General features: G+C 34.9%; 2 protein-coding genes and 3 pseudogenes across 2 annotated transcripts; 3 read left to right on the forward strand and 2 right to left on the reverse strand.

Moving 5' to 3' along the window:
* Nucleotides 1-1144: 1144 nt before the first annotated feature.
* On the reverse strand, nt 1145-3524 carry LOC116116406 (annotated as a pseudogene).
* A 703-nt stretch (nt 3525-4227) lies between these two features.
* Nucleotides 4228-8057, forward strand: LOC116116417 (annotated as a pseudogene).
* Nucleotides 8058-10800: 2743 nt separating this feature from the next.
* On the forward strand, nt 10801-18661 carry LOC116116429 (annotated as a pseudogene).
* LOC116116691 (glutaredoxin-C11-like) lies at nt 13613-14400 on the reverse strand. The gene has a single exon (XM_031402739.1). The coding sequence runs from the start codon at nt 14087-14089 to the stop codon at nt 13784-13786; it is 306 nt and encodes a 101-aa protein (XP_031258599.1). The 5' UTR covers nt 14090-14400; the 3' UTR covers nt 13613-13783.
* LOC116116682 (OVARIAN TUMOR DOMAIN-containing deubiquitinating enzyme 5-like) lies at nt 16008-18661 on the forward strand. Its single transcript, XM_031402731.1, has 3 exons — nt 16008-16178; nt 17230-17347; nt 17572-18661. The coding sequence occupies exons 2-3, from the start codon at nt 17244-17246 to the stop codon at nt 18446-18448; spliced, it is 981 nt and encodes a 326-aa protein (XP_031258591.1). The 5' UTR covers nt 16008-16178; nt 17230-17243; the 3' UTR covers nt 18449-18661.
* Nucleotides 18662-18907: the final 246 nt, after the last annotated feature.

The following is an 18907-nucleotide window of genomic DNA, read 5'->3' on the forward strand; positions in this document are numbered from 1 at the left end:
TAGTATCTCAGACGTTTGAGGCCAATTCTGTCGGTTCAATATGAAAGATACATCATCGATCTTCCTTTAATCACTTGAGGCCGGTAGGACTAAAGCTATCATATCCTCATATCAATTGAGGCCTCAAAACTTGTGCTTAACACAGATATTTTTATGCTGATTCGTTTCAGTAATGTAAATCGCAACTGAGGATCATATTATTTGGTTCAGATGACACCTTTAAAATAACTAGCAAAAAAAAAAAAAAAAGGAAAGTTTTAAGTCAAAAAACTCTAGTTTTTCTTCTTAATCATAAACTCTCTAGTGTTAATAATTCACAAGGTTGTCGAACTGCAATTTTTTTAAGAAAGATTCTGGTCAGCTCTACAAAGATAACCTGTGGCTCTCTTACTTGACATGAGACCTTGGTTTCAAGTTCATTGTGCTGTGAAGCTTGAACAAACTTTAATTCGCCCACTGATTCTAACTACTACCCACTTGAATTTCACCACGAGAAAAGGCGAAGAATTTAATACCTTTCTTTATCCCAGATAAAGTAGAAGAATCGGTGGTAGCACATACTAGAAAAGCTAAGAATTTTCAATTCAACCTTTGCATATGGAAGAATGCAGTTAGATTTCAAGAGTGAGGTCCTTAAAGTTCTCTCTGGTAGTGTGGAATACCTTTTTTTTTCAGATAGGTCCCTCCATAACAACTTTTTTATGTTCTGGAAGTTCTTAATTAATACTATTCTCTCTTTTTTCCATACACAATCCACACCTCTTCATTGGTTCCTAGTCTGCGACTTTATAAGATGATCATAGAGAGATTTTTCCTAGTGATCCAATTAAAATTTCCAAGCAGGTTGGCAAACCAGAACTATAGAATCATACAGGGCTAGCTGCCGACGAATCATGGTAGGAACGATTTAAAATATTATTTAATTACTTTCTCCTTTTCTGTTAGTACTAGGGATTTTGATAATTGAAGTAGAAAAATAATGGATGTTCAAAATGATTTATCCATCATTTAAATTGTATGAAAAGTTGACAACATAAAATATATAAGCTAAACTCATTAGAAGGGTAACACAAATACACAATACAATTACATGCTATAGTATCAAAGCAATATATGAAGTACTTGAGACATAACAAAGCATAGACTACACAACCAAATTTATTCGTCAATGTGATATTGAAGTATTTGATTTAAGACCAGCTGATAAGGTTGAGAGTGGAATCAGACTGCCACTTGATGGAGAGACATGACTTCGTTGGTGGATCCTACCAGCTTCCAGCAATGAACACAGCTGGTACAGGCGCGTTAAACCCCAACCTCATCAGGGCTTTCTCATTCCTGCTTCAGGATCCTGGTCAATCTCATAACCACTGGTCACTCCAAGTTCCTGAAATAAAATGTTGACTGCATAACAAGGCAACATGAGCTCTTGCTGAAATTATACTCCCTCTCCGACGCCAACCTTGTTCTTTGCCATGATGAAGAATGTCTTCTAATTGCTTAAAAAAAAAAAAATTCTTCTTAAAGTATAAGTAACACAAGGGGTTACTTTAGATTGCACCGCTGATTTGGTCTATTGGTAGGTAGGATGGAAGTAGGAGAAGGAAAAAGTAGGAAAAGAGAAAAGGGTTTAAAGCTAAGGTTTGTTGAGCTTAGTTATAATGCTGGCCTATTTATAGGGACAGCAAAGTAGACTCTTTGTTTCAACAAGAACATTCAAAGAGGATCTGCTTTACTTAGATGCCCAAAAAATAAAGCTGCTTTACCGGGATGGAGACTACTGTGTTTTGAAATGAACAACTTGCATATAGCATTTTCTGCTAAAATATATTTCATTTTATTAGAGTCTAAACCCGTAGCCATCTGATATGCGGACACTTTGATGGACAATACATTAAGCTTTTTAATATGACGTATAAAGCTTATTGACCATTTGTTCAAACTTTGCCGATTTTTTGGAACACAAGTATGCCTCCCATCATGATGCAACAAAAGTAAAAATTCTAGGTGTAGTCAATTATTACCAGATTCTCACAATAACCTTTTGAATCCTTATGCGGAAAGGTTGGAATGAGATGGCTTTCGGGGTCGTGAGTGTTGCGCCACCACTTCAACGATTCCTCCTCGCACATGACCACATCAACCTTATTAATTACTTCATTGCTCTTCTGTAATATATGTTTCATATGTATGGACGAATATAGAGTGTGCAATACAGTAATATGCAACTCTCCTCATCAAAGAAATCTCTTTTCAGGGCCGAGCCAATCATAGTCTCGGAACTGCATAGAACAATAATATTCTTTGAGATATGTAGCTCTGCACACGCACTCAGCATTATTATTCAACTATTTCATAAATCGTTAATATCCACCGAGATATAGCTAAATATGCGCAAGCATATTCTATATGGATAAGCACATAGTTAGTAACTACCTAAATCCAGGAAATTTATATGGGAAAGTTTTGGCTTTGGGAAATGGAGGAATACTAGAGAGACAGAAAATTTTCGCACTCCTTTTTGTCCCTCACTTAGGAAGTGATTGCGATGTCTCTCGGTAATTACCTGGTGAGAAGGTATCTTTCAGAAGACAAACCCGAAAGTAACAAATCATCAAATGGCGTTCTTAATTAAAGCCATAAAAGAAAATACATATCGGAACTTCTTTATCACCTTGATGGTGACAGGGACACTTCCTCCCTCTGATAATGCAATTGTCACTTCATGATACAGGGATTAATTACTTTCATATTGGAAAAGTTATCCATGAGAACATTTCTGATTACTATTTTTTTTTTATTTAAAATATTATGGATGCATTTTGGTAAATTTATTCTCATAGTGGTGCATAGGAATCATTTCATTAAATATTCTCAAATAGGAATTGTCTGATCATGCAAGTTTGATATGGATTTCAGGTTGATGATGGCTTGCTTATCTTGAATTCTGATAGAAAGATCCTTGATAGTTTAAGAGAGATAAAATGATGCTTATATGTTTTGTGATGTGTCTTCTTTGCCTTGGAATGAAAGCAATTATGAAAATCAAAATCTGTGCGTAATTACAAAACTTTTAGCTATTTCACTGAGTAATATGATATTCTGCCATACAATGTTGTCAAAAGTTCATAATTACATTCTTTCGACATGGTATTGAAACTATATTCATATTACTACAAACGTAGTACAAACGTAGTACAAGGACTGTGTTATTGTAGTAAGTAGGTAGCTAGAACCAGATGGCTTTTGCATCGATGAGCATCTGCTTCAGAGATCCATCAACGTGAAGGGAATGACATCTTTAGCTGAATACAATATCTTCCTCCTAAACACAGGGGGACTGACCCATATCCTTGGGCCTTAGAGCCCGCTCAATTTCTCTCCCATTTGCATCAGGTCAAGCTCATGAAGGCAGGGCTTGCACCAAGTTCATAAAACAGTGTCTTGATGCTGTGGCACATGCAACATGAGCTCTTGTGAAATCACGCAGCCTTCTTTGATGCTAAATCTCTTACAGTGTCCATGTTGGTTGATAATCTTTGTTGATTTAGCAAAGATTTTGCTCAGCAATGCAGCTCAGGTTTAATAAAAAGCAGAAGACAGCAGCAAAGGAAGTCAAATTTGTGAAAAACTGAAGAAGAAAAAAGGTTGTATCAGAGGAAGCAGGTGAGCAAGATTAGTGTAGGAAAACTCTGTATGGCTATGGTGGTTCGAGATTTCAACAAGCCTTATTATAACTGTTGGTGAGAGTGGTGGATTACATTGTTTAATCCAAAAATAATATAAAACAATAGATAGGAAAAAAGAAGAAGTTCTTCCAGATATTTGTTTGGATAAGAAAAATGCTTCCCTATGATTGCTTGATTGTGACCCTTTGTGCTGTAAACCCACTTGCATCGCTTCTATCAACTATAACCATAATCTAAATCTTCTCGAGAATGTCCGTACAACTAGTCTGAGGCTCTGGCAACGCTGGAATACAAAAACAGTACTTTATAAATTATTAATTAGCATAAATCCCTTCGGCTAGGTGGTAGCATCGTGTATTATATAAATAACTCTTTTTGTTGATTGGCTATGGTTGGTAGCTAGTGTATTATAATAAACTTAATTATGGCAACAGAAACAGGACGAATAATACTCTTTTTGTTGATATAGACCATAACCATCCAAAATGACGAATACTTTTAATCTTAAAAATTTAGAATGTCAAACACCTGAAAAGAAATGGGGGCCAGTGGCAGTAGTAATCTGGTATTCATTCTAAGCCAGCCTCAATCTTCAAGAATAAAAAACGTTTTCTTCTGAAACAAGCGTATTTAGTATAGGCGTTGACTTGACAACATAATGATAAGAAAATTTGGTGTTTGTTAATTGCAGGACGATGATGGAGTTTCTATAGTTGGTAGTTGAAACCTGTTTTTTATTTATTTTTGGTTTTGGTTTCATGTCATCATTTGGTAGTTCATCTTCATCATCTGGGACTGGTATGGTGATGTGGAGAGGAAGATAGAGTTATCCAATTCATCCACTTTCTAATTTGGTCCCCGCATCAAATACATGGCGCATTAAAATCCACTCATAGGACGAACAAAATCGCCATCTAATTCTTCCCTGTTACTGACGCAAGTAAATCTTAAAACAACACATACTTAATCAAATCCCCGGGGACCAGTGGAATATGAATGTGATAAGTTTTAAACTATAGGGTGTTTAAGATGGCTGGAAAGATGGGAAAGGGCAGTACTTGAACTACACAAAAGAAAAAGACAAATTAAAACAAAAAATGCAGCTTCCAACACAACAGATTCGACCTACTTACATTACATTTCTTCTGCTTGAAACATGTGCAAGAAAAGAATCTTGTATCAAAGTAATGAGCGCCACATGCATGTTGATGTCGACCAGTATTATTGCTCTTACTCGATTCTTCATTTTTGTAGGGTGTTTAAGGACTTCTGAGATTAGTTTGAGATACGCGTAAACTAGTCCAAACACCCCGTTTACAAAGAAAAAAAAAATGGTAGAATATGAATCACTGCAGAAATATCATATAGAGTGCTCAATGAACTCTGAGATTAACTGGGATGCGTACAAACTAGCCTAAATACCTGTTCAAAAAAAAAAAAAAAAAAGTAGAATATGAATCACTACACATGATATACTGTTTATAGGCTAAGCTAATTGGTGAAATATTCTCAAAGTCTATAATTCAATTAATGATTGTTAATCATTTCAACACCTATTTTACTTTATTTATAGAAAATAATCCTTTTCTTTGTCAATTTGAGAGGTAAATCTCCCTTCATATTAAAAAATCAAAATTATTTAACTATATATTTACACAACCCTATATGGTAACGTTGTAGATGCGAATTCCTTCTCTCCTTGAAATTATTTTTTTTTCTTAGTTTTCTCTTTTAATCACATATTTAGATGAGTTAGTATTATTCAGTTAAATTTGAGAGATTTATTTAAAAAAAAATAGATACAGGTCTTGGTTGCTATTTTATTGTGGGCCGTTTGGGCCAATAATAAATTCTGGATAATTAACGTTTGGACACTCCAAAAAGAGTAGCTAAGCCCAAGATGATATAGGTATCACATGTCACATCACCCCTTCACACTTCACAGGCTTAGAAATTTTAGCTTTTTTTTTTATTTATTTTTATTTTCTACTTTCCCGGTAATATCTTCGGGCATATAGCAAAGAATAAAAGAAAAAAAAACACAAAAGGAAAAGAATATTGTGACAGTCTGCTGGCGCGACAAAGTCATCGGGATCTATTAGGTTTACGCGTAAAAACCCTAACTCAAATATCTCGTACTCTTAGGGATTCCATCTCTTTCCCCTGTATCTTGCTTGTGAGTTCTCCGAATCTCTCAGTTATATACAATTTCTGATATAAAGACATCATTTTTTGTACGCCTTTTTTATGTATCATGTTATTATGAGTTTTATGCCAATGATAATGAAAGAAATGCAACGAATAATTGTGATAAAGAAAAATTGTTCATGTATTCTGTTTATTGTACTTTAATTTTATTATTGCTGTCTGAGTAATTTAGCCCGGATGAATTTGGACTTCTTAATTCAAATTATCTTTAGTTTATGTTGCATGAATGAAGTTGAGGCGAACTATTAGCCACTTTTGTTTGTTTGAATTGATTGCGAGACTGATGAACGTTCCTACTTGTGGTTTAATTTTTGTTTACTTTAGTCTTAGGAATAAATGCTATATCTCTTGTTTAGTCTTCCATTATTTTTCTTGTGAGATTATGCATAGTTTGTGATTGGTTCATGTAATTTTTGTATTTAAATCTTTTCTGAAAAAAACAGAGTGGGGTATTGATTAAGGTCTTCATCTTTGTATGGAAAGGAACCATCATTTTTGTTTTCATTATGTTTGCCTTATCAATTGATGAAGAATGATAATTATTAGCCATTGTGGCAGTTACCAACACATGCATCACAATTCTAAGAGATGTCCTGTAAATTTGTCAATTTATTCAAATCACGAAAATTTATTAAATTTTTTATGTTGGATGTATCCAAAATGCATTCCAGAGTACATTTCTTTTTATGTATTTTTGGTGCTTGATGATAAGAAGTTGATCTCAATGCTGCTTTTTGTGCAACAAAGAATATGTTTGGTCTACCCACATTTGTGTTTGCAATATAAAATTCTGGTGATTGGTTGGTGTGAGATAGATCTGTTCATTGAGCACTTGGTGGGATGTCTTTTTTATTTTATTTTAACTTTTAATTTTATCAATTTTCCCAATCCTTCACAGCAGGCATATATATTTAATTTTTGTAGATACTTTCAGAAGGTTTTGATAATGCTCTTTGCATTCTTTTCACCTTAGTTTTAGGGGCCCAAATGGCAGACAATCAAGAATAAAGGTGCACCATCTGAAGCAAAGTCTGTCAAAGCATCTCAAAAGGAGCAAGAAACTCGTGATGAAATGCTTTCTAGGCACAGGTATATATCATTTATTGTCTACATTGTAAATTCTTCTATATATGGAGATGCTGTTCAATGAATTTAAACCAGTAATTAATCTTGTTTAGCATTCTAGAGTTCTGTATTGACCATAGTTGATGTTCGTGCCTTCAAACTTTTGGTTTCTTTTTCTGAGCTATTTCTTAGTTTGCAGGTTAGTCCTAATACCCTATTTCTTCCTTTGAGTACAGGAAAGAGATATCACAGCTTCAGAACAAGGAAACTGAACTGAAGAAAGCAGCAGCCAGGGGTAGCAAGGCTGACAAGAAAGCTAAGAAGAAGCAGGTGGAAGAGAGAGATCTCAACTCTCTGCAAAGCTTAAAGAGAAGCATGCAAAGAACTTGCTTCATTAGGTTATAGCAGTAGTAATGAAATGAGAAAACCAATCTTGACAATTTGGTGAAGGCCATTGCTGGAGTTTCTGTACCAACCACCTGAACCTTCTAAGCCCAGCAAGGGTGCTAAAAGGAGAGAGAAAAGAGCTCAGCAAGAAGCAGCTAGAGAACAAAGAATATCTAAGAAGAGCAGAGTAACATTGTAAGTGACCGAATGATTGAAGACGAAATTGGAAAAAAAGCTTGAACCTTGGATTGACTGTTAATGAAATTAGCCAGAGGACACTGTCTCTATCGAGCTGTTGAGGATCAGCTGGCCCATCTTTCAGGAGGTTCTTCTCCTTACACTTACCAAGTACTTCGGGAAATGGTAGCTGCTTATGATGGACCCATGCATCTGATTTCTTGCCGTTCTACCTGTCGGAAAATATGTTGGATGAAGATTCTGATAATTCACCAGGGAGAGATTTGAGAAATTACTGTAAAGAAGTTGAGTCAACGCTGCATGGGGGGGGAGCTAGAGCTCAGAGCCTTAACTCACTGTCTGAGAAAGCAATCAGGATTTTCAGGATCGTTCCCTGATGTGGAAATGGGGAAGGAGTACAAATCTGATGGTGGGTGGATTTGTCTAGTGCAAGTATTATGCTGTCATATCATAGCATGCATTTGGTCTTGGTGAGCATATAATTCTGTGGTCCAAAATTCGATCAGATAGGTGTTTCTCACTTATTGTGAAAAGTTACTTTGTTGGGAACATTCTACTTTTGTAATGTCATAGAGAACGTGCTTGAGCTCCATGTTAAATCTTAATTTTAGTTATCCGAAATGGTAACATTATTGTTTGTGTTGTTGAAATTTTGCATGATATGCTAGTACTGTTAATTCATTGGAGATGAATATTCAGTTGTGTATGTATATTTTTTTAATATTGCTTATGTTTCACGGAATTCTGCTTGGTCCAACTTTGGAGGGATGGTCCAAAGTACTTCATATTCCCTGTAAGGTCCCAAGAAAGAAAATAGCTACCAGGTTGTGCTTGTTCAAAAGATGCGAGTTTTAACGTCCCCTCTCTGTTTAATGGGTTGGGAAACTAACTGATTCTGCATTCGGTACTTAGCCCTCTCTGTTTTGCTAATGTCGTTGATCAATCCAACTAGTTCCACGTCTCTCTGAGTCTCACAATATTAATGGAATCTGTTAACGAATCCGTCACCAATACACTTGTCTGGAGAAAGTTTGGCGATCTGAATTTTTAGTGATTAAAGTGACGCAGCTGTTGCCCCATTAACTAATGAAGAATACATGTTTACTATTTTCCAATATAACAGTGGTAATCTTCTGTAAAGGAAATTCATCAAGATAGACAATTAAAAGAACACAACTATGGACCAACTGTGAAATAAAGGTTGTCCAGGAGAATTGGGAGGCTAGCATTTAATTTGAGCCTTGCTAAAAGGGAGAACAACATTTTGCCACCCAAGGTTTGACAAAACGACACTTTCCCACCCATCAAGTTTCAAAATGACACTTTCCCACCCTTCATTAGGTTCTGTTACGTTTTCCATTAATATTTTACTGAAAAGACAAAAATACCCTTAAATATTTTACTTCATAAATTTTTTATTATTTTTTAATTAGCCAAAAAGTCAAATATTAAAAATTCAAAAAAGAAAAAATAGTTAATCTCACATAAAAAATTAGGATTAATGCTATAAAAATGTTTAAAGTTAAATAATCTTAATATTTATTTATAATGTCATCAATATCACATCACTATTATTTATAATGTCTTTCATTTTTACTAATTAACATAAAAAATTCAATATTCCTAATTAATTAAATAAACAAAGAAAAAATGTATCTTTATACCATTGTTTTAAAACCCAGCCCGGCCAGTTGAACCGGGACTCGAAAGCTTCAATAGGCCGAGTTTATACTTTTCCTATTCACCTAAAACCCCAGGATTTGGGAGGATGATCGGTGAACAATTGACGGCCGAAATCTTAGGGCTTTTGGAGATGAAGTGCCGGTGAATGCAATGGTGGTGACGGCGTTGATTTTCGGTGAGTAAATCGACCGGAAATCGAACAAATCTGGCAGCGACAACAATGGGATTTTTCCGGCGATTGGCGAGGCTAACGGGGGTGGGGTGAGGGGGGTTTTGGTCGGGAGGAAGAGGGGAGTAATTCTTGGGTGATGGGGAGGGTTGTCGACGTCGGCGTGGATGAGATCTGGCCTGTAATGCCGACGCGGGCGTCGGTGAGATCTGGCCAAAATCGAACCTATTTCGGCCAGATCTTGGGTAGATTTTAATGGATATGGGCTCAAGGGATGATTGGGGTTGCATCTGGGGTGTCTCCGGATCAAAGTAATGAGCGCCCATGCATGTTGATGTCGACCATTTATTACTCTTACTCTGATTCTTCATTTAATGGACTTTTGAGATTAGTTAAGGTAGCACATATTAGTCCAAACACCCTGTTTACCAAAGAAAAAAAATTAGTAGAATATAATCATTGCACTGAAATATCATATAGAGTTCATGGACTCTGAATTAACTGGAGTGCACACAACTAGCTAATACCCTGTTCAAAAAAAAAAAGAGGTAAATATGAATCACAACACGATATACGTGTATAGGCTAAGCTAATTGGTGAAAATATCTCTCAAAGTCTATAATTCAATTAATGTCATGTTAATCATTCAATCACCTATTTTACTTTAATTTTAAGAAAATAATCCTTTCTTTGTCAATTTGAGAGGTAAATACTCTCTCATTATTTAAAAATAAAAATTTTTAACTATATATTTACACAACCCTATATGGGTAACGTTGTAGATGCGAATTCCTTCTCTATCCTTGAAATTTTTTTTTTTTTTCTTAGTTTTAACTCTTTTAATCACATTATTTTTAGATGAGTTTAGTATTATTCAGTCAAATTTGGAGATTTATTTAAAAAAAAAAAAAATAAGATACGGTCTTGGTTGCTATCTTTTTGTGGGCCTTTGGGCCAATAATAAATTCTGGATATTAACGTTTGGACCCATCCAAAAGAATGGCAAGCCCAAGAATATATAGGCATCACATGTTCACATCACCTTTCACACTTCACACGCTAAGAAATTTTAGCTTTTTTTATTTATTTTTTATTTTCTCTTTCCGTAATATCTTCGGGCATAAGCAAAGAATAAGAAAAAAAACACAAAGAGAAAGATATGTGAGGTCTGCTGGTGCTGACAAAGCCATCGGAGATCTATTAGTTTACGCGTAAAAACCCTAACTCAAATATCTTCTACTCTTAGGGATTCCATCTCTTTCCCCTGTATCTTTGCTTTGTGAGTTCTCTTCGAATCTCTCAGTTATATACAATTTCTGATATAAAGATATCATTTTTGGTACGCTTTTTTTTTAATGTTATCATGTTATTTATGAGTTTTATGCAAATGATAATGAAGAAATGCAACGAATATTTGCTGATAAAGAAAAATTGTTCATGTATTCGTTTTATTGTACTTTACATTTTATTATTTGCTTTGTCGAGTATATTTAGCCCGGTGAATTTGGACTTCTTATTATAATTATCTTTAGTTTATGTTGCATGAATAAAGTTGAGGCGAACTATTAGCCACTTTTTGTTTGATAATTGATTGCGAGACTGATGAACGTTTCCTACTTGTGGTTTAATTTTTGTTTGTTTAGTATTTAAAATGCTATAATCTCTTGTTTAGTCTTCCTTATTTTTCTTTGTGAGATTATGCATAGTTTGTGATTGGTTCTTATGTAATTTTTGTATTTAAATCTTTTCCTGAAAATAACAGTGGGTTATGATTAAGGTCTTCATCTCTTTGTATGGAAAGAACTCATCATTTTTGTTTTCATTATGTTTGCCTATCAAATTGATGAAAGAAGATACTTATTACCATTATGGCAGTTACTAACACAATGCATCACATTCTAAGAGATATGTCCTGTAAAATTTGTCAATTTATTCAAATCACGAAAATTTATTACATTTTTTATGTTTTGTGCCAAATGCATTCCAGAGTACTTTCTTTTATGTTTTTTTTGGTGCTTGATGATAAGAAGTTATGTTCCAAGCTGCTTTTTGTGCAACAAAGAAATATGTTTGGTCTACCCACATTTGTGTTTGCAATATAAATTTTCTGGTGATTGGTTGGTGTAGATAGATCTGGTCCATTGAGCACTTGGTGGGATGTCCTTTTTATTTTATTTTTTTATCTTTTAATTTATTCAATTCTTCCAATCCTCACAGCAGGCATTATATATTTAATTTTTGTAGATACTTTCAGAAGGTTTTTATAATGCTCTTTGCATTCTTTTCTACTTATTTTTTAGTGGCCCCAAACTTTTGTTTTTTTCTGAGCTATTTCTTTCTAGATTTGCAGGTGTCCTAATACCCTTATTTCTCCTTTGAGTACCAGGAAAGAGATATCACAGCTTCAGAACAAGGAAACTGAACTAGAAAGCAGCAGCCAGGTTAGCAAGGCGAACAGAAAGCTAAGAAGAAGCAGGTGGAAGAGAGATATCTCAACTCTCTGCGAAGCTTAAAGAGAAGCATGCTAAAAGAACTTGCTTCATTAGGTTATAGCAGTAGTAATGAAAATGAGAAAACCAATCTTGACATTTGGTGAGGCCATTGCTGGAGTTTCTGTCACCCAACCAACCTGACCATTCTAAGCCCAGCAAGGGTGCTAAAAGGAAGAGAAAAGAGCTCAGCAAGAACACTAGAGAACAAAGAATTCAGAAGACAGAGTAACATTGTAAGTGACCGAATGATTGAAGACAAGATTGGAAAAAAAGCTTGAACCCCTTGGATTGACTGTTAATGAAATTAAGCCGATGGACACTGTCTCTATCGCTGTGAGGATCAGCTGGCCCATCTTTCAGGAGGTTCTTCTCCTTACACTTACCAAGTACTCTGGAAATGGTACTGCTTATATGATGGACCATGCATCTGATTTCTTACCGTTTACCTGTCGGAAAATATGTTGGATAAATTCTGATAATTCACCAGGGGAGAGATTTGAGAATTACTGTAAAGAGTTGATCCAGCTGCATGGGAGGGGAGCGAGCTAGAGCCTTAACTCACTGTCTGAGAAAGCATATCAGGATATTTTCAGGATCCTTCCCTGATGTGGAAATGGGAAGATACAAATCTGATGGTGGTGGATTTGTCTAGTGCAAGTATTATGCTGTCATATCATAACATGCATTTGGTCTTGGTGAGCATTATAATTCTGTGGTCCAAAATTCGATCAGATAGGTGTTTCTCACTTTATTTGTGAAAAGTTACTATGCTCTTCTGTAAATATTGCTTTCATATGTATGGACGAATATAGAGTGTGCAATACAAGTACATATGCAACTCTTCCTTCATCAAAGAAATCTCTTTTCAGGGCCGAGCCCAATCACTAGTCATCGGCAACTGCATAGAACCATAATTAATTCTTTGAGATATGTAGCTCTGCACACGCACTCAGCCATTATTATTCAACTATTTCATAAATTCGTTAATATCCACCGAGATATAGCTAAATATGCGCAAGCATATTCTATACGGATAAGCACATAGTCAGTAACTACCTAAATCCAGGAAATTTATATGGGAAAAGTTTTTGGCTTTGGGAAATGGAGGAATACTAGAGAGACAGAAAATTTTCGCATCTCCTTTTTGTCCCTCACTTAGGAAAGTGATTATGCAGATGTCTCTCGGTTAATTACCTGGTGAGAAGGTATCTTTCAGAAGACAAACTCCGAAAGTAAACAAATCATCAAATTGGCGTTCTTATAATTAAAGCCATAAAAGAAAATACAATCATCTGGAACTTCTATTATCACCTTGATGGTGACACTGAGACACTTCCTCTCCTCTGATAATGCAATTGTCACTTCATGATACAGGGGATTAATTACTTTCATATGTGAGAAAAGTTATCCATGAGAACATTTCTGATTACTATTTTTTTTTTTATTTAAAATATATATGGATGCATTTTGGTAAATTTTATTCTATCATAGTGTAGCTTGCATAGGAATCATTTCATTAAATATTCTCAAATAGGAATTTGTCTGATCATGCAAGTTTGATTTGAGATTTCAGGTTGATGATGGCTTGCTTATCTTGAATTCTGATATGAAAGAATCCTAGATAGTTTAAGAGAGATAAAAATGATGCTTATATGTTTTGTGATGTGTCTTCTTTATGCATTGGAATGAAAGCAATTATGAAAATCAAAATCTGTGCGTAATTACAAAACTCTTTAGCTATTTCACTGAGTAATATGATATTCTGCCATACAATGTTGTCAAAAGTTCATAATATAACATTGCTTTCGACATGGTATTGAAACTATATTCATATTACTACAAACGTAGTACAAACGTAGTACAAGGACTGTGTTATTGTAGTAAGAAGGTAGCTAGAACCAGATGGCTTTTGCATCGATGAGCATCTGCTTCAGAGATCCATCAACGTGAAGGGAAATGACATCTTTAGCTGAACCTACATATCTTCCTCCAATAAACACAGCGGGGACTGACCCATATCCTTGGGCCCTTAGAGCCCGCTCAATTTCTCTCCCATTTGCATCATGGTCAAGCTCATGAATAGCAGGGCTTGCACCAAGTTCATAAAACAGTGTCTTGATGCTATGGCACATGCAACATGAGCTCCTTGTGAAAATCACAGCAGCCTTCTTTGATGCTAAATCTCTTACAGTGTCCATGTTGGTTGATAATCTTTGTATGATTTAGCAAAGATTTTGCTCAGCAATGCAGCTCAGGTTTAATAAAAAGCCAGAAGACAGCAGCAAAAGGAAGTCAAATTTGTGAAAAACTGAAGAAGAAAAAAGCTTGTATGTAGAGGAAGCAGGTGAGCAAGATTAGTGTAGGAAAACTCTGTATGGCTATGGTGGACTTCGAGATTTCAACAAGCCTTATTTATAACTGTTGGTGAGAGTGGTGGATTACATTGTTTAATCCAAAAATAATATAAAAACAATAGATAGGATAAAAAGAAGAAGTTCTTCCAGATATTTGTTTGGATAAGAAAAATGCTTCCCTATGATTTGCTTGATTGTGACCCTTTGTGCTGTAAACCCACTTGCATCGCTTCTATCAACTATAACCATAATCTAAATCTTCTCGAGAATGTCCGTACAACTAGTCTGAGGCTCTGAGCAACGCTGGAATACAAAAACAGTACTTTATAAATTATTAATTAGCATAAATCCCTTTCGGCTATGGTTGGTAGCATCGTGTATTATAATAAAATACTCTTTTTGTTGATTGGCTATGGTTGGTAGCATCGCGTATTATAATAAAATTATGGCAACAGAAACAGGACGAATAATACTCTTTTTGTTGATATTAGACCATAACCATCCAAAATGACGAATACTTTTGATCTTAAAAATTTGGAATGTCAAACACCTGAAAAGAAATGTGGGGCCAGTAGGCAGTAGTAATCTGGTATTCATTCTAAGCCAGCCTCAATCTTCAAGAATAAAAAACCGTTTTCTTCTGAAACAAAGCGTAATTTAGTAAATCTCTAAAACAACACATACATTAATCAAATCCCCGGGGACCAGTGGAATATGAATGTGATAAGTTTTAATCTTTAGGGTGTTTAAGATGGCCTTGGAAAGATGGGAAAGGGCAGTACTTGAACTACACAAAAGAAAAAGAACAAATTAAAACAAAAAATGCAGCTTCCAACACAACAGATTCGACCTACTTACAATTACATTCATCTTCTGCTTGATCAACATGTGCAAGAAAAGAATCTTGTATCAAAGTAATGAGCGCCACATGCATGTTGATGTCGACCAGTATTATTACTTTTACTCTGATTCTTCATTTTAATGGACTTTTGAGATTAGTTAAGGTATGCACATATTAGTCCAAACACCCTGTTTACCAAAGAAAAAAAATTAGTAGAATATGAATCATTGCACTGAAATATCATATAGAGTATTCAATGGACTTCTGAGATTAACTGGAGTGCACACAAACTAGTCTAAATACCCTGTTTAAAAAAAAAAAGAGGTAGAATATGAATCACAACACTGATATACTGTTTATAGGCTAAGCCTAATTGGTGAAAATATCTCTCAAAGTCTATAATTCAATTAATGTCATTGTTAATCATTTCAATCACCTATTTTACTTTAATTTTACAGAAAAATAATCATTTTCTTTGTCAATTTGAGAGATAAATACTCTCTTCATTATTTAAAAAATAAAAATTATTTAACTATATATTTACACAACCCTATATGGGTACCGTTGTAGATGCGAATTCCTTCTCTATCCTTGAAATTTTTTTTTTTTTTCTTAGTTTTAACTCTTTTAATCACATTATTTTTAGATGAGTTTAGTATTATTCAGTCAAATTTGAGAGATTTATTTAAAAAAAAAAAAAATAGAGATACTGGTCTTGGTTGCTATCTTTTTGTGGGCCATTTGGGCCAATAATAAATTCTGGATAATTAACGTTTGGACCCATCCAAAAAGAATAGCTAAGCCCAAGAATGATATAGGCTATCACATGGTTCACATCACCCTTTCACACTTCACAGCGCTAAGAAATTTTAGCTTTTTTTATTTATTTTTATTTTCTACTTTCCTGGTAATATCTTCGGGCATATAGCAAAGAATTGAAGAAAAAAAACACAAAGGAAAAGAATAGTGTGAGAGTCTGCTGGGTGCTGACAAAGCTCATCGGAGATCTATTAGGTTTTACGCGTAAAAACCCTAACTCAAAATATCTCGTACTCTTAGGGATTCCATCTCTTTCCCCTGTATCTTTGCTTTGTGAGTTCTCTTCGAATCTCTCAGTTATATACAATTTCTGATATAAAGATATCATTTTTTGTACGCGTTTTTTTTTAATGTTATCATGTTATTTATGAGTTTTATGCAAATGATAATGAAAGAAATGCAACGAATATATTGCTGATAAAGAAAAATTGTTCATGTATTCTGTTTATTGTACTTTACATTTTATTATTTGCTTGTCTGAGTATATTTAGCCCGGATGAATTTGGACTTCTTAATTATAAATTATCTTTAGTTTATGTTGCATGAATAAAGTTGAGGCGAACTATTAGCCACTTTTTGTTTGATAATTGATTGCGAGACTGATGAACGTTTCCTACTTGTGGTTTAATTTTTGTTTACTTTAGTCTTAGGATATAAATGCTATAATCTCTTGTTTAGTCTTCCATTATTTTTCTTTGTGAGATTATGCATAGTTTGTGATTGGTTCTTATGTAATTTTTGTATTTAAATCTTTTCCTGAAAATAACAGAGTGGGTTATTGATTAAGGTCTTCATCTCTTTGTATGGAAAGGAACTCATCATTTTTGTTTTCATTATGTTTGCCTTATCAAATTGATGAAAGAATGATAATTATTAGCCATTGTGGCAGTTACCAACACAATGCATCACAATTCTAAGAGATATGTCCTGTAAAATTTGTCAATTTATTCAAATCACGAAAATTTATTAAATTTTTTATGTTGTGATGTATCCAAAATGCATTCCAGAGTACATTTCTTTTTATGTTATTTTTGGTGCTTGATGATAAGAAGTTGATGTTCTCAATGCTGCTTTTTGTGCAACAAAGAAATATGTTTGGTCTACCCACATTTGTGTTTGCAATATAAATTTTCTGGTGATTGGTTGGTGTGAGATAGATCTGGTTCATTGAGCACTTGGTGGGATGTCTTTTTTATTTTATTTTTTTAACCTTTTAATTTATATCAATTCTTCCCAATCCTTCACAGCAGGCATTATATATTTAATTTTTGTAGATACTTTCAGAAGGTTTTGATAATGCTCTTTGCATTCTTTTCTACCTTAGTTTTAGGGGCCCAAATGGCAGACAATCAAGAAATAAAGGATGCACCATCTGAAGCAAAGTCTGTCAAAGCATCTCAAAAGGAGCAAGAAACTCGTGATGAAATGCTTTCTAGGCACAGGTAATATTATCATTTATTGTCTACATTGTAAATTCTCTCTTTATATATGGAGATGCTGTTCCAATGAATTTAAACCAGTTAATTAATCTTGTTTAGCATTCTAGAGTTCTGTTATTGACCATAGTTGATGTTCGTGCCTTCAAACTTTTTGGTTTCTTTTTCTGAGCTATTTCTTAGATTTGCAGGTTAGTCCTAATACCCTTATTTCTTCCTTTTGAGTACAGGAAAGAGATATCACAGCTTCAGAACAAGGAAACTGAACTGAAGAAAGCAGCAGCCAGGGGTAGCAAGGCTGAACAGAAAGCTAAGAAGAAGCAGGTGGAAGAGGAGATATCTCAACTCTCTGCAAAGCTTAAAGAGAAGCATGCTAAAGAACTTGCTTCATTAGGTTATAGCAGTAGTAATGAAAATGAGAAAACCAATCTTGACAATTTGGTGAAGGCCATTGCTGGAGTTTCTGTCACCAACCAACCTGACCATTCTAAGCCCAGCAAGGGTGCTAAAAGGAGAGAGAAAAGAGCTCAGCAAGAAGCAGCTAGAGAACAAAGAATTCAAGAAGAGCAGAGTAACATTGTAAGTGACCGAATGATTGAAGACAAGAAATTGGAAAAAAAGCTTGAACCCCTTGGATTGACTGTTAATGAAATTAAGCCAGATGGACACTGTCTCTATCGAGCTGTTGAGGATCAGCTGGCCCATCTTTCAGGAGGTTCTTCTCCTTACACTTACCAAGTACTTCGGGAAATGGTAGCTGCTTATATGATGGACCATGCATCTGATTTCTTACCGTTCTACCTGTCGGAAAATATGTTGGATGAAGATTCTGATAATTCACCAGGGGAGAGATTTGAGAATTACTGTAAAGAAGTTGAGTCAACAGCTGCATGGGGAGGGGAGCTAGAGCTCAGAGCCTTAACTCACTGTCTGAGAAAGCATATCAGGATATTTTCAGGATCGTTCCCTGATGTGGAAATGGGGAAGGAGTACAAATCTGATGGTGGGTCGGATTTGTCTAGTGCAAGTATTATGCTGTCATATCATAAGCATGCATTTGGTCTTGGTGAGCATTATAATTCTGTGGTCCAAAATTCGATCAGATAGGTGTTTCTCACTTTATTTGTGAAAAGTTACTTTTTTGGTGAACATTCTACTTTTGTAATGTCATAGAGAACGTGCTTGAGCTCCATGTTAAATCTTAATTTTAGTTATCCGAAATGGTAACATTATTGTTTGTGTTGTTGAAATTTTGCATGATATGCTAGTACTGTTAATTCATTGGAGATGAATATTCAGTTGTGTATGTATATTTTTTCACTATTGCTTATGTTTCACGGAATTCTGCTTGGTCCAACTTTGGAGGGATGGTCCAAAGCACTTCATATTCCCTGTAAGGTCCCAAGAAAGAAAATAGCTACCAGGTTGTGCTTGTTGAAAAGATGCGAGTTTTAACGTCCCTTCTCTGTTTAATGGGTTGGGAAACTAACTGATTCTGCATTCGGTACTTAGCCTTCTCTGTTTTGCTAATGTCGTTGATCAATCCAACTAGTTCCACGTCTCTCA

Source organism: Pistacia vera, unplaced genomic scaffold (assembly GCF_008641045.1).
Source record: "Pistacia vera cultivar Batoury unplaced genomic scaffold, PisVer_v2 Contig123, whole genome shotgun sequence".
Taxonomy (NCBI): Eukaryota; Viridiplantae; Streptophyta; class Magnoliopsida; order Sapindales; family Anacardiaceae; genus Pistacia; species Pistacia vera.

Bases quoted from the DNA above. Each gene is read 5' to 3' on its own strand.
- LOC116116691 (XM_031402739.1), bottom strand. From the start codon at position 14,089: ATGGACACTGTAAGAGATTTAGCATCAAAGAAGGCTGCTGTGATTTTC.
- LOC116116682 (XM_031402731.1), top strand. From the start codon at position 17,244: ATGGCAGACAATCAAGAAATAAAGGATGCACCATCTGAAGCAAAGTCT. The intron at 17,348-17,571 runs GTAATATTATCA...TTTTGAGTACAG, and splicing joins GAAATGCTTTCTAGGCACAG to GAAAGAGATATCACAGCTTC.